The 19,446-nt window shown below is 36.9% G+C and overlaps 1 protein-coding gene across 1 annotated transcript; it reads left to right on the top strand.

Moving 5' to 3' along the window:
- Positions 1-3,969: 3,969 nt before the first annotated feature.
- On the top strand, positions 3,970-14,892 carry NUDT12 (nudix hydrolase 12; the record flags this gene model as incomplete). The annotated part of the gene is made up of 7 exons (XM_082336275.1): positions 3,970-4,009; positions 4,647-4,860; positions 8,108-8,703; positions 9,624-9,791; positions 11,649-11,762; positions 13,278-13,477; positions 14,782-14,892. The coding sequence occupies exons 2-7, from the start codon at positions 4,655-4,657 to the stop codon at positions 14,890-14,892; spliced, it is 1,395 nt and encodes a 464-aa protein (XP_082192401.1). The 5' UTR covers positions 3,970-4,009; positions 4,647-4,654.
- Between the last annotated feature and the right edge of the window lie 4,554 nt (positions 14,893-19,446).

Raw genomic sequence — 19,446 nt, 5'->3', positions numbered from 1 at the left:
GGACAACGTAATGTACATTTTTTAATGAAATACTATTCACTAGGAAATATGCTGCACAGTAACAAAAATCAACGCACAGAGAACAGGGCCGGACACAGTTTGGCTCTGAAGTTATTTAACAGTTGGATTTATGGCTCAAAGGCATCAAAGGCAAAGCTCAAATGTCAAAGTATTTCCATATTTCGACATAATTCCAATCATGTGCTTAGAAAAGAGGACCTTTCTAGCTACAGCTCTAACAAATACTAAAACCAATACATACATACATATATATATATATATGTATCTCCAGCTAAAGCTCTGTTTCTAAAATAAAAACTTGATGAATGGGCACATTAAACCTTCTGAGATCCACATTTAAAAACAAGCTAATGAACAATCATTTTATTTAGTATTTGGAAACATAGTGAACAATTTAAATAAAACATTAAAACAGAGATCCTTATGACTTAAGTTATTCTTGTTTAATACAAATACAAGTGACAAATCCAAAAATGTAGTACAGATGGAAGAACTGGACTTAGCTTAACCTGTATGTCCCAATTGGAGTAGCTGCAATCAGTTTTACAAGATTTTACTGTAGCAGTATCACTATTGTATTTTGACCTCTCAAATACTACTTTCTCTTTTTTTTTTTTTTTAAATATATGAGAAAGCATGTGGGGAAGAATGAAAAAAAAAAAAACCCAAGCTATACAACTTTTAGTATAACAATTAATTTGAACTCATTCCATAAATTACATTTTCTAAAGAATGTGAATGTCACTTTATTTCAAGATTTTTCTTCCAAAATGGAATACAAATGAAACATAAAAAAAAAAAAAAAGCATTAGTCACCTTGTATTGCACTTCTGGAACAGATACAGAACTCTGGGAAAATTAAGAATAAGAACTCTTCTGTCCAAATAGCTTATCATCCCAGAAGAAAATCACGCTTCTCATTTTGCAAATTGAGAATGTCTTCAATGATACTAAAGCTGATATAATCCCTTTACGTTTGGAAAACAGGGAGGGGGAAAAAAAAAAAAGAAACTTTAAAGAAAATTCCCAAGGACAATTCCTTCAAAGTGACTCTTTGAAGAGGCAGAGACAGAGGCAGACAGAATTTTCTGTAGGATCCAACATATATATGATTCATATGGTCAAAACTTCTTGAAGGCAAATTAGGGGAGAAGGAAAAAGGGGAAACAGGAGCATTCTGTTAGCAATAATACCCTAATAGCACAAGATTTCACATGCCTTACAGATACAATACAAAATCTACATGCATTTTGTTCCGGAGTTTAAAGAAAAGAATCTTCCATGCATCTAGCTGCTACTGAAGTCAGTGTCATGCTAAAAGAGATAACCTGACACCCATATACACGTAGAAAGATTCTAAGGTAGAAAAATAAAATTCTAGCAATGCTGAAAAGTACCACTGATTTTTTTAACCTTTAAAAAACCAAATTTGTTGCAAGAAAGAAGCCAATAAAGTAATTAAATACTAGACTATGAAACAGTTTAGTTAGATGCTCATCTGAAACTCTCTTTCACATTGTACATGCCACAGATGATAAAAGGTACTGCCAGAAGCACCATCAAAGATAATAAAAGCCTCCCCAAACCATACCTGATCTTTCAGTCTATAGCATTTGTTTCACCATGTAGCAGGACACAGTAACTTGCTGATCCGTGCTACAGTACCAGATTTTTTTTGTGTATATATAATTATAAATAAGTAACTCACATATCTCTCATTATCTTGAATTTGAATGTTAAAGAGATGGCACATACTTTGCCTCACAGAAGCATCAAGTGGTACACTTCTTTCTGAACCCCAAAACATCCATCTTTCAGCTTAGGCTCCCTCCTAGTATGCTGTCTAGGATTTAGAATGCTTTCTTTTTTCTTGAGTTTTACACACAAGGAAAACAAGTTTCAAAGCTGTTAAGAGAGTACCATGACCTGGTCAAGTAAAGAACACAAAGACTGCATTAGTCCACCTAAGAAATAAGGGAATTCATTACAGAGATCAGGATGTAAGGCTGAGTTGTCATAACTTCAAAAATGGCAGATTTAAGACATTATTAAGAAGGTAAGAAGTAGAATCATGCCTTTGTCTATTACAATGATAAAGCTTTTTTCTTCTTCAGCCATTAATCATCACAGGAAGAAAAAAAATCACTTTGTTACTTTGGGCATTAGTTATTGAAGGTCTGGTGGCACCCCTTCACCAGGTGGAAACAACTGCTTCTGGGTACATGACCCACATCACAGAGGCTATAGCCAGTTTCCAGCTGAGTGAGTAAAATTAAAATCACATCCCTTACCTTTTTCATTGGTTCCTATCTTATCAATTCTTTAGGCACATTCACTGGTTTGCCTCTGCATTGTTTCCAAGGGAAGTTTTATCTCGTGTGGCTGACCCTCTGCTGAAGAAGCTTTAATAAAGAGTACAGAACTTAAGAACACCAAGCACAGATTTTAAAGCTTGCTTATCAAGGAGTTATAAAGACGACACAATACTTGCATAAACTTTGTACTGTCTGTTATGTTCAACAAATGACTTGCTATGATGTAGGAAAGCTAACTTTTAACCGTGACTATCAAAAAAAAAAATTAGAACTGCACATGCTGCAAAATAAACTTCATAACTTATAAAAGTAACATATAAAAATAAAAACTTATTATTGTGACTTTGAAAAATTAAGGCTAGGTTAAGTTTTTCTATCCATGACTACACGAGATATAGCAATTAGATGTGCCATTACTGGGACTGACAGGACGCAGTCACAATTTCTCTCATCCTCTTCACTCAATACCAGAAATATATGGCACTATGGTAATATATGGATTTTGGAATATATTATGCTTTCTTAAACCACCAGGAACAAAAGCTGTCCAGTTCTGGTTTTGAAGATACGTGGTGTTGAAGAAATCTGAAGACGTGAATCCTAACTAAAAAATTCCGAAGGCAAGCAAAAATAAATATTTTTATGTTTTTGAGTAACAAGAATTTTAAAAGAATAGCGTTCTCATTCTCTGAAACTCCAAGGCCAACATCAGGACTTTAGGCTACCTGATGCTGGACTAAGGTTTACCACTTGGTAGCAACTTTTGTAAACCAAGCACAAAGCTTAAGTACTCACCAGAGGCAAATACATTGAACAGCAGTCCCAAGTTCATTTCTCTGGGACTGGTATAGCCTTGATTTCCCAAAGTTTTTCTTAGGCTAACAGCATACACTTTTACTGAAACTGTCTTCTGGGTTCTATAGTCATTCCATCTTCTCCGCTAACTATTCTCTCCTGCCATGGCATCTCATTTGCTCCACTTTTCTCACAAGTACTTGCATATTCTATTGCTACCTGGTTTTGCCTTCCTCTAGCACAGTGCAGCAAAGATAAAAAACAGTTTGATTGCTTTTCGTAACCGTAAAGTTTCCTGCCTGAAAAACAAAATCGTTCTTTGCTCTTTAACCTGTCCAGCAAGTTGGCCCAATTGGCAGCAGCACTCCGGTAACGGCTGGCGATTTCCACCAGCGACAGCTTGCCGCCCCTCCCTCGCCGCGGCCCTGACCGCCCCCGCTGCCCCCTCGCCCCCGGGCAGACGCCGGCAGTGAAGGCCGACGCCCACTGCACGGAGCGGGCGCTGCAGCACGCCGCACGGCCAAGCAGCGGGGCGGGCCTTCCCGCCGGCCGCAGCTCGCCGCACACCCCCGGACGCGACTCGCGTCCCGCTCCCCTGCGCGGCGCCGCGGCGGAAGAGCGTACGGAGTCCGGCTCCCACTCGCGGTAACGGGGCCGCCCGCGGCTGCCCTCAGGCGCCCCAGCGCCCGCCCCCCGCACGGCGCCTCGGGGGCAGCCGGCTGCAAGACCGCGCCGCCGCCGCCGCGGGCGCCGGGAGGCAAGGGCGGTGCCGGCGGCTTGCGCCTGCGCGGCAGCTGCCCCAGCGCAGCGCGGGCGGGGCCAAGCGGTCAGGCGGCCGCAGAAAGGTCATCCGCGCTTTGGGTCCGCTGGAGAAGATGGTGGGTGTCTGTGTGTGTCTGTGAGAAGCGATCGCGGGGGGGCAGCGCCTCACTACGGAATATCACCTTTCGTTGTTTTGCGCGGGTGCCGGTGCCCGCGGCGGTCCCAGCGGCCCTGCCCCGGGGCGGAGGGGTGGGCGGCCGCCCGCCGCCCGCCGCCCGCCGCAGGCGTAGCAGAAGTTACCACAGTAATGTGTCACTGCTTGGAGGAGTCCCTCGGCCTGCAGCGGCACTTGCCCTCTTGCGATGATTTTCCATTGTTTCCAGAGTATCTGAGGCTCATTTCTTGGAGTGGAGCTGTGTACTGTTCTGTCGTGTGTGTCTGTGTGTTCGATCGGGAAACCAGAACGTGTATTTCACATTCAAATAAGCTTCGTTTTCATAGCAAAATCTTTCTCTCCTTAAGCCTCTTTAAAATTGGTCTTGATTATTAGGATAAAATTTCACTGCAGTTGGAGATGGGTGGGACTAAGATTTGGTTGGGAATAACAATGCCATACTAATTTGACTGTTGTGTCCATACTTTCGGCGATAATGTTGGTTATCTGTATAGCATTAAACTTAATTCTTCTACTTAAGTCCTTTTACTAATGGTGGATATGTTTTCAGGCACTTCTGTTTTCTTTTTTTAACTTAGTTGACACAATGACAGACTTTGAAAAGAACCTCCGTCGGGACATGATTTCTCAGCTGCATAATTTTGCCGCTGTTGGAGATGCAGCCAAACTGAAGGCATTGCTCAGTCATTCTCCATCACTTATCAATGCAGCTGCAGATAACGGCTGGACAGCCCTGATGTATGGTGCCAGAAATGGACACCTTGAGGTTGTGCAGATTCTTCTTGAAGAAGGGTAAGCTGTTTAGTAGATCCCATTGAAGAGCTCTAACTTGAATCCCTTTCTGCCCATTTCAACTTGATCTCAGAAAACTAAATTTACCTGACAGATAGTGGAAGAATTTTCAGGGTTAAAACTCAGGAAAATATACTCTGTGTCTGTTTATAACTGGATTCTGTTGTTGCATCATGCTTTCCGTATTTGCTAAGAAACTCTTCAAAGTTATCGCCATCTCTAAAATTATTCCTGTGATCTTCTGTCCTGTGATTGTCACTCCTCCCAGAGACCAACAGAACAGAGCAAAGTTCATATCGCATTCCAACCGCTGCACTGAGTGTAAATTTGGTATATTTGATTGTTCCACTTACGCTTTTTGTCTAAACTTTATTTGTAATCCCCTTGCATCTACGTTACAGTGCAGAATGTTTGCTGACGTACTGGCTGTTAAGTAGGACATGACAAACACACCTTTACCAAAGTTACTGATTGATTAATTTCCATTTGTCTCTCATTTTTTGGACAACTCACTTCCTGATTGAGCTGTCATGTTATTTTCTTCAGTCAGTATGACATCAAGCATGTTCATTGCTTGTCAAACACTTGGTATCATATTTGTTGTATCTCTTCAAGTCAACTGTTGTACTTCTAGTTTTTCAAGACACTCAGAAAAGCAAAGAATGCTTCAAAGTTATCCTTGAGACTCCTAAGAAGATTATTCTGAAGCCTGAATAAGGTCAGGATCCAAATATTTCAAATGGAAGACATTTCAGAATGAAGGGTGAGAGTCAGGTGTTGCGGTTCAACTGAGCTCTACATGAATCAAGCCCAGTCTGTTCCTTTCTGCACCCCTCATTACAGAACTGAGCAAGTTCAGTTCATTCTGTGGTTATGAGTAATCTCAAGCATAGCATTCCACAGCGTCCAGTGATCATCCCACCCTTTTTTTTTTCAGTCCTACCCAGATGCTGTGCCCTCTGCTGGGACTTAGCATGGAGTGTCAGGTGAACCACTGTTTTGTACTGTAATCAGTACATTCCAGCAAGTAGAGGAGTATCTCAGTGCCAGATTTTGTGGATTGAAATAATCTGTGTATTGAGGAATCTTTTGAGATTTCGGGGAATTTACCAGTTTGGTAAATAAGACAACGGTTTTTTAAGCTATGCTTATTGTAAAGAAAGAGTGAGTATCCACTTGTAAATGTCCTTTTCAGGCCCCTTCTCTTAGGCAATTGAATGTAGTTCTGTTGTGGTTTAACCCCAGCCAGTAACTAAGCACCACACAGCCGCTCGCTCACTCCCCCCCGGTGGGATGGGGGAGAGAATCGGAAGAGTAAAAGTGAGAAAACTCATGGGTTGAGATAAAGACAGTTTAATAGGTAAAGCAAAAGCCACGCGCACAAGCAAAGCAAAGCAAGGAATTCATTCACTACTTCCCATGGGCAGGCAGGTGTTCAGCCATCCCCAGGAAAGCAGGGCTCCATCACGCATAACGGTTACTTGGGAAGACAAATGCCATCACGCCCAATGTCCCCCCCTTCCTTCTTCTTCCCCCAGCTTATATACTGAGCATGATGTCATATGGTATGGAATAGCCCTTTGGCTAGTCTGGGTCAGCTGTCCTAGGTGTGCTCCCTCCCAGCTTCTAATGCACCTGGCAGAGCACAAGAAGCTGAAAAGTCCTTGACTAGTGTAAACTCTGCTCAGCAAGAACCAAAACATCAGTGTCTTATCAACATTATTCTCATCCTAAATCCAAAACACAGCGCTCTACCAGCTACTAAGAAGAAAACTAACTCTATCCCAGCTGAAACCAGGACAAGTTCCTGAGGTGATACTGTCGCCTTATTCATCTCATTTTAGTGATGCTTTATCATAATAATAATTTGGACAAATACAGTTGCTAGATATGTAAACATGAATGTCTATGAAGGTAATATTACATAACATTTCAGAGGCTAATCCTGGAATATATTATTATTATTAATATTATATTAGTATATTATATTATTATATACAATATATTATTATTTAATATATTATTATTATTTATATATTCATCCATGTTTAAGAAAGCTACAGGAAATGTTTGTAGACTGGAAAAAAGATCTTGGTGATCTGAAGAGTTCAGGCCACTGTTGTGGACACTGCCTGATCAGAGTCTGCTCGTACCTGAGCAGATAGAAGGTGGAAGACAAAATCAGAACGAAATTCAGTGGCTGAGAGATAGGAAATTTAAGTAGGAACTTAAGCAAGATTTTATCTAAAGGAGACATCTTTAAACATAAATGGGCAACGGTAGTTTCTTTTGCACCAAAAAACTTGTAAATTAAGTTTTGAATGCTTGTCTAAAATGTAGTCAAACTCCCTCAAAAACTATTGAGGTTAATATAAAATCTCAAGTCAGAACAATCTTGCCTGTGGTACACTTAACCTGCGTGTCAGCAACATGAATATACTGTTTTTAAAAAACTGATGAGTCTGGCCCCACATCTACTTTATAATTTGTAGTTTACAGTGAAATTTCTGTTTCACTTATCCACTTTAGTTAAAATTGACAAAAAGTAAAACTGCAATATTTTTGACCTCCTGATCAACCCCAATCTATTTTAGATTTTTTTTTTTTTTTTAGTATTTAAATATATATCATGAGGCAATGTTTCCTCATCCTTGTCATTTTGCAGACATTTTGGTAACAAAGAGATCCCTACAGGAACCCAGCACCGTGGTTGTAAGGGTACCACTTCTTTCACTAAGCAGAGGCTGTATTCTTGGTTCTTATTTAATGGTAAATATTTTCTTGTAAATGTTTTGATGCTGCTTTCAGTAGCTTCTAGAAAGTAATGCTAGTTAAACTACCTTTTTTTTTTTTTAATTACTGGTTATTCAGAAGAAACGGTAGCCTGGCTTTCAAAGTTCTATCTATAAATGATCTTGATCCTTTTTTGGTTTTTGCATGATGCATTGTGTGGGATTTTAATTCATAGCTGTTGTAGTACTGCATGAACCTTGGTAAGTGATATCTGGAGTGGATCAGCAAAAATGGGGGATCTGGGCTTAGCAAAAAATAATGAAGTATGATTGCTTTTCATTACCGTAATGCTAAGTTTTTAGCCTAAAGAGTGCCCCAGTATAGACAGAGTGTCCAAAAGTTCTTGCGCTTTAATAGTATCAGACGTATATGCTGTAAGTAAGAATAATACAGCATCAGGACTCTTCCTAAGCATATTAATCCCAGTAACCACTGTTCTTTTCTGTTTCTGTAGGTGTGACAGGTCTGTCGTTAATAAATCAAGGCAGACAGCTCTGGACATTGCAAAATTTTGGGGGTATAAACACATAGCTAATTTGTTGGCTAACGTGAAGCCTGGGCAGAGGCCTAATTTTCTATCAAATGAAGTGAAAGAATATGAAAATTATTTTGGCTTGACACTTCTGGACAGAAGGAGTGATAAAAGAACAGATTCCAAGTGGCTAAGCAAAAAACAAAGTCATCCAACTACAGTATACATCCTTTTCTCAAATCTCAGTCCTTTGGTTACTTTGGGTGGGGGAATAGAGAGCTCCCAGCAACCAGAAGTAAAGCTTTGCAGGCTGTACCACAAGGATGTGGAGCAGTGCATGAACCAAACTGAAGAAGGCACCTTAATTTTTCTTGGAGTTGAACTTCAGTTCCACATGAACCTGCTGGCTGCTTGCAAGGGAAGATTTCTGCAAGAAGATGAAGAGGATGGGTTAGTTGCTTGGTTTGCTCTTAGTGTAGATTCTGCTTCTGCTGAGAAATTTAAACAGAAGCATGAGGACTGTTACTTTCTTCACCCACCGATGCCAGCACTACTGCAGCTACCTGAAAAAGAAGCTGGTAAGATGCATAAAATGCAGCAGTTATCAAATGTGTAATCAGAAAGATGTGCTTTGGGATTCACTGAGGTATAATGCAAGGACAAACCACTGCAAAGGAATCAGGTATTTTCAGTGGCTTTAGAAATATTTTCATTTTAAAAGCCTCTCAGTGGTTTTGTGAAGAATTTTGTATGTAAGAACATGTGCAGTTGCAAGGTGCTAGCATGTGCAATGGCAAGTACTAGACTTTAAAATTGACTGATCATCATGGTTTTATAAATGGTACTATTTAAATATTAATGCATGCACATTAATGTTCTCAAATGAAGAAGAAAAGTCTGTCATTACCGAGTTTTCATTACAAGAAATTAAATTAAGTCCTTAATAAGAGTGTGTTGGATACTTATTTGAGAAGGAAACAGTGTGAGCAAGTGTTGGAAAGTCAGGATGTCAAAAGTGAATGAATGTCATTATGGACATGTTGTTAACCACTGCTGTTGTAACAGTTTTGCTTTTACAGAAGGATAAAGAGCCAGCTTGACTTGCACCTGAAGTTTAAATGGAACAATGCATTATTATGTCAATACCTGTAGTAGCCCTAAAATGGTCATCCCGAAAAGGTGTGATACGTAATTGTGGCACTTTGCCCAGAAAAAGTAACTTTTCTGAGAAACAGGGTATATTGATCCAGATGAATTTGTTTCTGAACACATAAATTGCTCTGTAGCTGCATAGTACTGTGCTCTATTGCATGTGCTGTGCTACAAAGAAGATCTGAATAACTCATATTGCTCAACTTCTGTTGTAGTGGATTACAATTCAAGCCATAGTCTTACTTTGATTTTTACGTTAAACTTTACTACTTGCCTTTTCTATACTATTAAAAGCTTCCATGAATTAGTATTTGATTTTGTGTATTTTCAATGTATTCTTTTAAAGGAGTAGTAGCCCAGGCTAGATCTGTTCTAGCATGGCACAACCGCTACCGTTTCTGCCCAACATGTGGGAGTGCAACCAAGATTGAAGAAGGGGGTTACAAGAAAACTTGCTTAAAGGAAGATTGTCCCAGTCTCCAAGGTGTTCACAACACATCATATCCAAGAGTTGGTGAGAATATTGTAGGGTAAACTTGGTCAAAAGCAGCTTGTTTGTACTATTATATACAAGTAAATCAATTACTTTTTAGTTATTTCAGCTGCTTGCTTCTGTCCCAGGTCTTACATACTTGTCTCTCCCCAGACAACGTGTGTCTCCGCTCTGTTTAGGATTAAGTAGTTCAGGCTTCTCTTGCAGTAGTCTGTGACAATGAATTGCTGTAACAATACCAGTCTTTATTGTAGTGGAGTAATAAGAGTTAGAAGTTCCAAGAACATAAATGTGATATTAACAATACAAAATGTCACATATTAATTTTTTTTTTTCCCTGCATGTTGTTTTCTCACCTTCTGCAAGCCCTCTGAGCTTGAAATAGCTCTGTATCAAATTTGGCCCTGTATAAAATTTCTGATACGGTGCTCATTCTCCTGTAGTGCCACTTTGACTGTATTAGCCATCTTCACTGGCTTTCACTATTCATTGTCAGTTGCAAACTGCCAGGCCTATTTCTACTCAGAATATAAGCTTGTATAGACAGTCTTCTATAGCTCCTTTTGTTCACGTGTTGCAAGGGAAGCGTACTATGTTATTGATGGGGAAACAAGGAAGGACAAAAAACTTACCCTTTTTTCCCTGGATCATTTGGTGACTCTTTGATCACCTTTCCTTCCCCCACCCTGTCCTCTCGTCGGCAGTTGTAGTTCTGGATGTTGTATGTGTGTTGTATTTCTGAATTCCATGTTCTCTTACATGGTCTAGATGCATCTTAGTAGTAATCAGAGCAATTCTGCCATATTCTTCTGTCTTATGGACTATAGTGAAGCTTGTTAAAATACTAGTGGCTGTTTTTTTACAGTCTCTAGCACAACAAACTTAGAGAAGGAATGGGATTATATAGGAAGGGCTGATGAACCAGCATTTTCTACTGATGTCTTTCTCTGAAGAAAGTTTACAGACAGCAACACTGCATATTCTACACTGTTACATGTGGCAAGTATCTCTGAGCAGGACAAGTGTCTTTGAAATTATTCATCATAGTGGTTGCTGAATCAAGCCTTTTCATACAGAGAAAATACTGGTGTTATGGACAAATAAAAAACATGAAAAACAATAGCAAGAGAAAAAATGTATAAAGGCCAAGGTAAATAGAGGTAGATAGAAAAAATTAAAAACAAAACATTAAGATACTCAAGAGCTAAATAACAATAAAAAAGGGAAAGAGATCATAGACGAATAGTGTGCAGAAAGGCATGACAGAAAGAATGATACCAATAGGAGAAAATATTAAGCAAGAAAGAAAAAGATACATAAAATGACCAGAAGCGCAAAAATAACTAGAAGTGCAACATCAGATGAGAGATTTATAGCAAGTAGTCAACCAAGTCAAAAATTGAAAGTTTAGTCAGTGTTTACATTCTAACTAGAGCATTTGGCTCTTCCTTGGTATTTCGGTCAAAAGTACATTCTTCAGACCTGTATGTGTAGCAGAGGGGATAGTAAATTGTTTTTGCTGCAGAAATTATTGCTGTCTGCTGGATATATAGCTAGGTTAGTATTTCTGATACTCTTAACAGATTGTGTGTTTTACTTGTAGGTAATTTATGTCCTGCATTTCAAGCCTTAGCTAGTAAACTGCTTCTACTAAGTGTGCATGCTGCAAAACAAAATAAACAGGTATCTTCCAGGAAAAAAAAAAAACAAAGTGAAATAAAATAACAGCTTGCTCTGGGCATCAACAGAATTCTGATTTCAGTCACTTAAGAGGTATCTTATTTGTATTTACATGCGTTGGTATCGAATAGGCTGAAATTTATTACTGTTTTTGAGTCCCTCAAATGTTGAAATATATTCCTTTCATGTCCCTTACAGATCCTGTTGTGATAATGCAAGTCATCCATCCAGATGGGAACCACTGCCTTTTAGGTAGGCAGAAGAGGTTTCCCCCAGGAATGTTCACCTGTCTTGCTGGATTTGTAGAACCTGGTGAGTAATTTCATTTGCACTTACCAAATGGTTTTTCTCACATATCAGTATTGTACATTCAAAATAATAGAGAAATATGTTTGGTGTTATGTCAAATAAATGTTTTTGCTTCCTGTTAGATAAGTTATTATAATAAATATGCCTGTTCTGTACTTTCTAGCAGCTGATTTATAAAAAAGGCAAAAAGCAACACCAGTAAATATAATTTAAAAATGGTTTTCTCATCATGCAGTCTTAAATCACATATTTAAGTGAAAAGCGATTTTAAAACACATATAAAGTCCTTTCTTTGGTGATACTTAGCAAGGGATTTTAGCATAGGAAAAATGAGAATTAAAGTGTAACTTAAAGTTAACATAAAGTTAAGCATATGCTTACATGTTTAGGGCCTGCTTGCTTATATGGAAGATAAGCAGAAATTGTACAATTTCAAAAGAGAAGTAAAGAGATATTTTGCTAGCTGTGTTCACCAATAGTAGTTGGAGTTGGCTACAATTATTAGTAGCTGCAGAACAATTTGTAAAACATTCTTATATTGGGAATACATCTTAATCACCAGTGAAATTTTAGTGTATAACTATTTTCAGGAACTGTGTGCAGGTGAAATACAGTGACAGCATGAATGAGTTTATTCAGGTATCATTTGAAAAAAGTCAAGATGTTTATTTCTTCACTTCCTTTCTTTCTTCTGCTGGCCTTATTACTTTCTGATACTGAATTCAGGTATATAAACTGAAATTTAAGAGTAGCTGATCTTATCATCAGCTTCTAGTCAGCTGAACATAGCTGAACTAAAACTTCTATCTCTGATGCATGGACTGTCTGCTTTAATGAACCTGTAATCAGTGGTTACAACACAGTACATGTACGCATATGTAAGCCTATGACCATCAACACTCCACATATGCATCTAGCAGTTTTCCATGAATGTGAAAGTAAAGCTTTCCATTGCAGTTTAAGGTTGGAGAGTTGTCTGTATGTGTTAAAACAATGAAGAATGAGTCAGGCAAAGTGAATAATACAATGCAGAAATGTGTGCAAGTCTTTCGAAGTCTCTATTTTCTTACTATTGTCATTTTAAATATTGATTTTCAGGTTGTATTACATGCTGTTGCAATCATACTGAAAATCTAAAAATTAACACAGTGCTATTTATAAACTAACAGATCAGCATTTCAAAAGTAATTAAAGAAAAAATGTATTTCCTTCCCAATTTTTGACATTTTAGGTGTGGTAATAATAATAAATATTGATAAATTATCATTTCAGGAAATAAACACTATGATAGAGAAATCATACTTTATTTTCAAAGTTCCATTTTGCTTTAGTGGCTAGTTTTACATTATTAGAATTCTGTATTTTGTATTTAAGGTCTGTGCCCTGATCTGTGAACTAGATCTTTGTAGATAATTGTCTGGGGCAGTTTCAAATCTTTTGAGTCAGTTCAAAGCACAGGATGCAATCGTTGCTTGGAGTGTTTTCATCAGCTGGTTGTTCTTTGCCCTTTTTGATTAGGCGAAACAATAGAAGATGCTGTTCGAAGAGAAGTAGAAGAGGAGGCTGGAGTCAAAGTTGGCCATGTTCAGTATGTCTCTTGTCAGCCATGGCCAATGCCCTCCTCCCTAATGATTGGCTGCTTAGCTGTTGCAGTGTCTACAGAAATTAAAGTTGACAAGAATGAAATAGAGGATGCCCGCTGGTTCACTAGAGAACAGGTAAAGTTCAATTTAATTTCCTTCTTGTATTGATTAGTCTGTGACTGTATTGGTTCTGGCATCCAATAGATACTTGCTTTTTTCAGAAAGTTGAATGAGCATGTATACTCTCCATTTTATCATACTGCAGTTGCATTATATTGTAATTGTAGATTACACACAACCAGAGAAAGGCAGATATTCATGATAATTTCTGAGTCACTTGCAAGCCCATTTTATGGCATTTTTTCCAGTTAGCTCTTCACATTTTCCTTTTGGGAGATATCCAAATTATTGTTATTTTAACCCACTTTCTTAGCAAGCCTGTGCTTTTCATTTTGGCAGAAGTAGTATTTAATAGCATTCATCATCTGAGTTTCTCCAAACAAGCATGCTACCAGATTTGCTGGGAGGGGGGAGGTTTAGGTAAAAACTCTGGGAATTCCTTAGTTTGACCATCATTTTCCATGCAGTACTATTTTAATACTCTGGTATTGAGTGCAGTTTACTATGCATTAACAAGAAATTCTACCCTTAGCTTTCCTGAGTATTTAAAATATAGTCAAATAAAAGAGAGGAAAAAAAAGACTTTCACAGAAAGAGAGGTTTAAGTTCATGGGTGTAAAAAGGAAAGATTGCTTGCATAATGTAGTCTTCACAGGTTTTTCCACAGGCTACTTATGAGCTAAACTTTCAGTAACACTGTACTTCTGCCTAGCAAGTGCAAGTCAACTCTGTAAGTCAATTTGAAGGCAAAGTTAGTCACCTACAATCTCAGTGTATTCCTGACAACATTGAGAGTGTTATTTTAAATGAATGTCAGTTCTGAATACAGCTAGTCACATGCAGCTTGGTCTAGAGTTGGAAATAAATACACTTCAGAAATATGCTAAACTAAAAGTGTACTCCCATGTTTCTTGCAGCTACTTCAGAAAACCAACAAAACACTTCTCCATCTGCACTACATGTGGAAAAAAAAATAATAATTTATAGAACAGTATAGAGCACCATCTGGTGGTCCTTACCATAAAGAGGCTTCACAAAAACGTTAAATATTATATTAACAGTCAATCTCCACAGTTACATTAGAAGGAAAGTATCCTTTGCGGCACATATGAGTTCAAAAATTTCAGAATTCACGCAGAATCCTGTGTGTTTTTTTCTTTGCATCTGTCTTGGAGAATCTGGTAGTGGCTCTTTAATAGCTATAGTAATGATAGACTGAGGGGTCATCATAGTAAGATAATTCCTGAATTAATGCAATGTTAGATTCCATATAATTTATAATACTGTCTTCTAAAGAAAATAATCTGTCTTTGTTGCAGGTCGTGGAAGTTCTCATTAAAGGAAATCAGCGTTCGTTCTTTGTACCACCAAGTCGAGCTATTGCGCACCAGTTGATAAAACATTGGATTGGAATGACTGCTAATCTTTAATTCAAATAATTGATTTCTTTAATTTAAATTACTTTTTCTAGTGAATGCTGAATTAGGAATAAATTAGAAAGAATTGTTTATCTAGTAAATGTGCAACCATGTGAATTTTTAAGCCTTTCCTTTGGTTCCTGAGCTAAGCTATGCAAACCTTTGTAGGTGTTTTCAGATCTGAGTTAGAACTGAACAACAACCCATTGATTATCCCAAGCAAGCAAGAAACAAATAGGTAAATTGGTACCTTGTTTTGCACAGGCTGCTTTTTCATTTTAGAATCAAATTATTATGCCTTTTGCTGTTATGCTCTTAATGTTTGACTTTGTCTTTCCTGTCCCTCACTGGAAGGAGTCACAGCATTACTGGAAGGCCTGACCTTGCTTGCTGTTTGAAGTCTGTGTTTACATCCTTCTGTTTTGTCTTCATTGTTTCTTTCTCATTTTTTCCTATCTCCATTTTTTAAATTCTGCCTGGCACAAAAATCAACATTCAGTGCTGCAAGTCTTATCAACAATGGTTATTTTTAAGCTAATAACATACTTGAATGGTGAATATGTAGTACTTTGTATCTTTTACATTAATAGCCCTCTAAGCAGAGTATTTACTCCTCCAGTCTGATTTGGCCTGCACTTACCCAGTCATACGTCAGCCTGAATTTAAAGGTATAACACAATACTCTGTTTATGAAAAATTAGATATTTTTATAAGATAATAATGTACTTATTGACCCTAGGCAGTGAGTTATTTCATTCTCTGATAATTAGAAATGGAATGTAGAGTAATGGAGGAGAAAAGTAGATTAATTAAACAAGACGTAATATCTCAAAATATGTACAAAGTTCTTTTATGGAAATGGAGACACTAAGATTGTTACTGCTATTAAGAATTTTACACTTGAGAGAAGTACATTAACCCCAGCCGTAAGACTGGGAAAGCAATATATTAATTAAAATATTTAATTATGTATATTTAATGCTACAGTTCAGATTTGTGCCTTAATTTATTGTGTTATTGAAAAGAATGTTAACTTAATATTCTTTCAAAATGAAAAGTTATAAAAGTATACTAGTTTTATTATTAATGTCATTATGTAATGGTTCAGTAGTCTGTGATTATGCAGTGATTGCAGTGATGTAAAAAGAAATGCAAACGACCGGAAGGAAATACAATGATAGTCATAAATATTAACTTACTGTCATATGGTGATTTGTTTATTCAGAGTAATTCGAGTATTTTTTAAATCAAGGAATGATGTCAGATTTGTTTCAAAATTCTCTGCAAACTGGAATCAGTAAAAATATTTTACGAATCCTAATAGTTCTTTTTTCTCCATCCAGTGTCATACTATGCTAAGCAGCTGCCTTTTTTTTTTTTTTTTTTTAAGGCAGTGCATATCAAACTTTAAAGCAAGAAGCATTTCTGACAGACTTGGAACAGCTGACAAATCATTACATTGCTTCATTCTCTCCCTTGTTTCAGCTATACCTACAAATGAAGAAAATCAGGTTATCTGTTGGGCTATTTGGAAATAAGAAGGAAGCAATACACCGTTTCCCTTAAAGATTGCTTTTTCAGAGAAGGGGGAAGTACAAAAAGCTGTCATGGACTACAGCTACCAGCTGTACTGCATGTTGTCAGTGGAATTAATCTTTAGAAAAAATTGTGGGACAGAAGGAGGCCTCGTTGCAGGTTGTTCATACAAGTAAAGGAGAACTTTGGACGGTATGCAAATAGTGGTGGAAGCTAAGCAATGGAAGGAGTTTTTAACTAGTCATATGATGATTACACATTAAGAAAGATGAACAAGGAAGGAATAAGGAGGAGATGGAAGAGAGAGGACAAAGCAAAGAGCAAATACAGGTAGCATAAAGGTAAATAATTTATCACATTGAGGTAACTAAAAATACATGTATAAGACCCATCCTAATTTAGATTTTCATGTAGGAAATTTATGGTGGGTTGCTATGGAGATGGGTTTGTAACTGTGAAGCTCAGAAGAAAGTATCCATAACCAATTATGATATTAAGACTCAGACTGTTTTTTAATTGAGAATCTGTATAAACAATATATATCTATATATAAACAATATAGATATAAATATATCTATATATATCTATATAAACAATATATATCTGCAATTACAATGCTAATAAATAATTTGAAAAATTTCATCTTACTGCATGAAAAAAACAGAAAAAGCATCATTCGGAAAAGAAAAGTCTTCAATAATCTCTGATTTTGAGAGTAATATTTTAATGATCTTTCAGTTCTAATAACTTCTGGTGTTGCAACAATTTTTAATATATATACATTTTCAAAAGCTAAACCAACAGTCCTTTTCAGGCTTTCTTTTTTCCCTCCCCAACAGATGAGCCATTCATAGAGAAGATGGCAAACACCCAGAGAACTAATTTGATAATTTTGATCTCTTATTTAAAGTGAAACTTCACCTGGCTTTCTGTTGCTTAATTTGACCTATTTGAAGGTCATAGGATTGAGTTTTAGTTTCGAAATACCTATACATAGAAATTTTCTGAAGGATAGTTATTGTTTGCAGATTACATATGAAATATCTAATTGAAGATTGCTATAGTTATTTAGCAACTAGAGCAATTTAGAAAAGTGCCAAATTAAATTTCGCAACAATTAAATAGTGTAGTTATTCTGACTGGAATATGGTCAGGGCAACACTTCCACAAGATTTGAGTTGTATGCCTTATCCAAAAGACTGCAGCTTTGCAAGCAGGCTATTTCTTGCTGCTAAGTTAATGCAGTACATTAAGAAAATGGGATTCCTTAAACCACTAAAAATAGAAGCGTTTCGTTCACACTGTTTAATAATGATGTCTCACTCTGTTCTCCCTTGCTTCTACAAAGCTACCAGAGCAAAAAGGGTATTACAAAAAGGGCATTACATGTGGATTTACAAGGCAGAAAATTCTGGAGTTGCCTTTTCTCTCAATTTGGCCATACACTAAAGAGAACTAACTTCTATTCAGTATATAATTTGTAAATATTCTGTATTTTTTCTGGTTTTGAAATTATAATAATTTACAAATAATATAAGTAGCAATTTAATAAAGTAGAAAAAAACAGATGAGGTGGTTAAACACAAAACAAAATTGATACTACTAACCAAGCTGTAGACTCACGTGATGTAATGACATCTCATGTAAGTCCAATACTGATTTTGAAATTTTTGCAAACTTTGCATTGGTCCCTGTAAGCATACTTCTTTTATCTCATTTTTCATATTGGATATGTATAAACATGTGAAAAATAAAATCATTCCAGTGTTGATACTATAGCATGAACATTATATTTTGTGTTTTGTGTAGCAATATTGTCAAATTGGTAAATGATTATCTTGAATTCTACAACATGTGAAGGAAAAAGGGGTGGGTGTCAACGGGCTGATTAAAGGTAGACCAGTCATCATGCTTCATGGAATTAAATATACTAATCAGATTCTGAGCTTAGGAGACAGAAATAGAAAAAGAAGTGGAGCAAGACTGTGAACAACATTGCTCCCTGTTTTATCTTTAATTTTAATTAGCTAATCTGATTGATTAAGACTTTTCAGACAAACCTGACATTTTGTAAAGCCCCAGTAAGTTGAGTTGTTATTTTTCTTATCTGTTTTAGCTGTTAAGAGTTAAATAACTAGTAGTCCTTTATTGCTTCAGTGACCGGAAGGATGTGTGCATACAGCATCATTACTGACTGGGATTGACAGTACAGAAGTGGATAAGTCCAAAAGAGAAAAAAAATTTGAACTTGTTATCCTATTAAGGCTTAGCAAGACAGCCAGTCTATCCTTCTTGAGCTTAGAAAAGCAAACTATTCACAGAGAGTCCATAATAGCAAGCATCTGAGGAAAATGAATATTGACTCATAGTAACAGTAAGTATAAACTTTTTTTTTTTTTTTTTAAAATGATACCCTGTCAGGTAGTATTCTGTGATACTAATTGTTGTAACTCATCATAGCTTTTATAAAATATGGAATTTCTGCAGGGTTTTTACACAGTAAATAGAGTTTAAGGAATTTCAATTATAGTTCAGTATATAGTTTAGTTTTCTGAATAAATAAGAATGATATTTTCCTAAATAGAAGGGATTTTTCAGATGTATTCTTGATTGTGAGTAAGTAAGAATGTTTTCCTAAATGATAGGGATTTCTAAGATGGATTTTTGATTTCTAAGACTGTATCTGTCATTTTATTTTGGCATATAGGGACTTAAAGTGTAGTAGTATATAATTTCAGAAGTGAAAGCCTACCTGAATGAACTTCAGTTTGTTGTTTGTATTGTTTTTCTGCAACTGGTATTTCAGATGTGGAATGTGAGGAATGCTATGGTAAGACTACAGGATTATTAATCAAGGAGGAGCATTACATACTGTTGAGTAGAGAAGCTTACAAACTCAGTTTGCAGCACTTAAATACGCCTCAATAGTAGTTTTTTTTCTCCTACCATTTCATCATCCTGCATACTAAGCTACATTTGTTAAAGTACTTTCTTATTTCTCTTTAAGGAGAGAAACATTCTAACACTGGA

Source organism: Platalea leucorodia (genome assembly GCF_965183815.1).
Source record: "Platalea leucorodia genome assembly, chromosome: Z".
Lineage (NCBI taxonomy): Eukaryota > Metazoa > Chordata > Aves > Pelecaniformes > Threskiornithidae > Platalea > Platalea leucorodia.
This window is presented reverse-complemented; position numbering and strand designations above follow the sequence as displayed.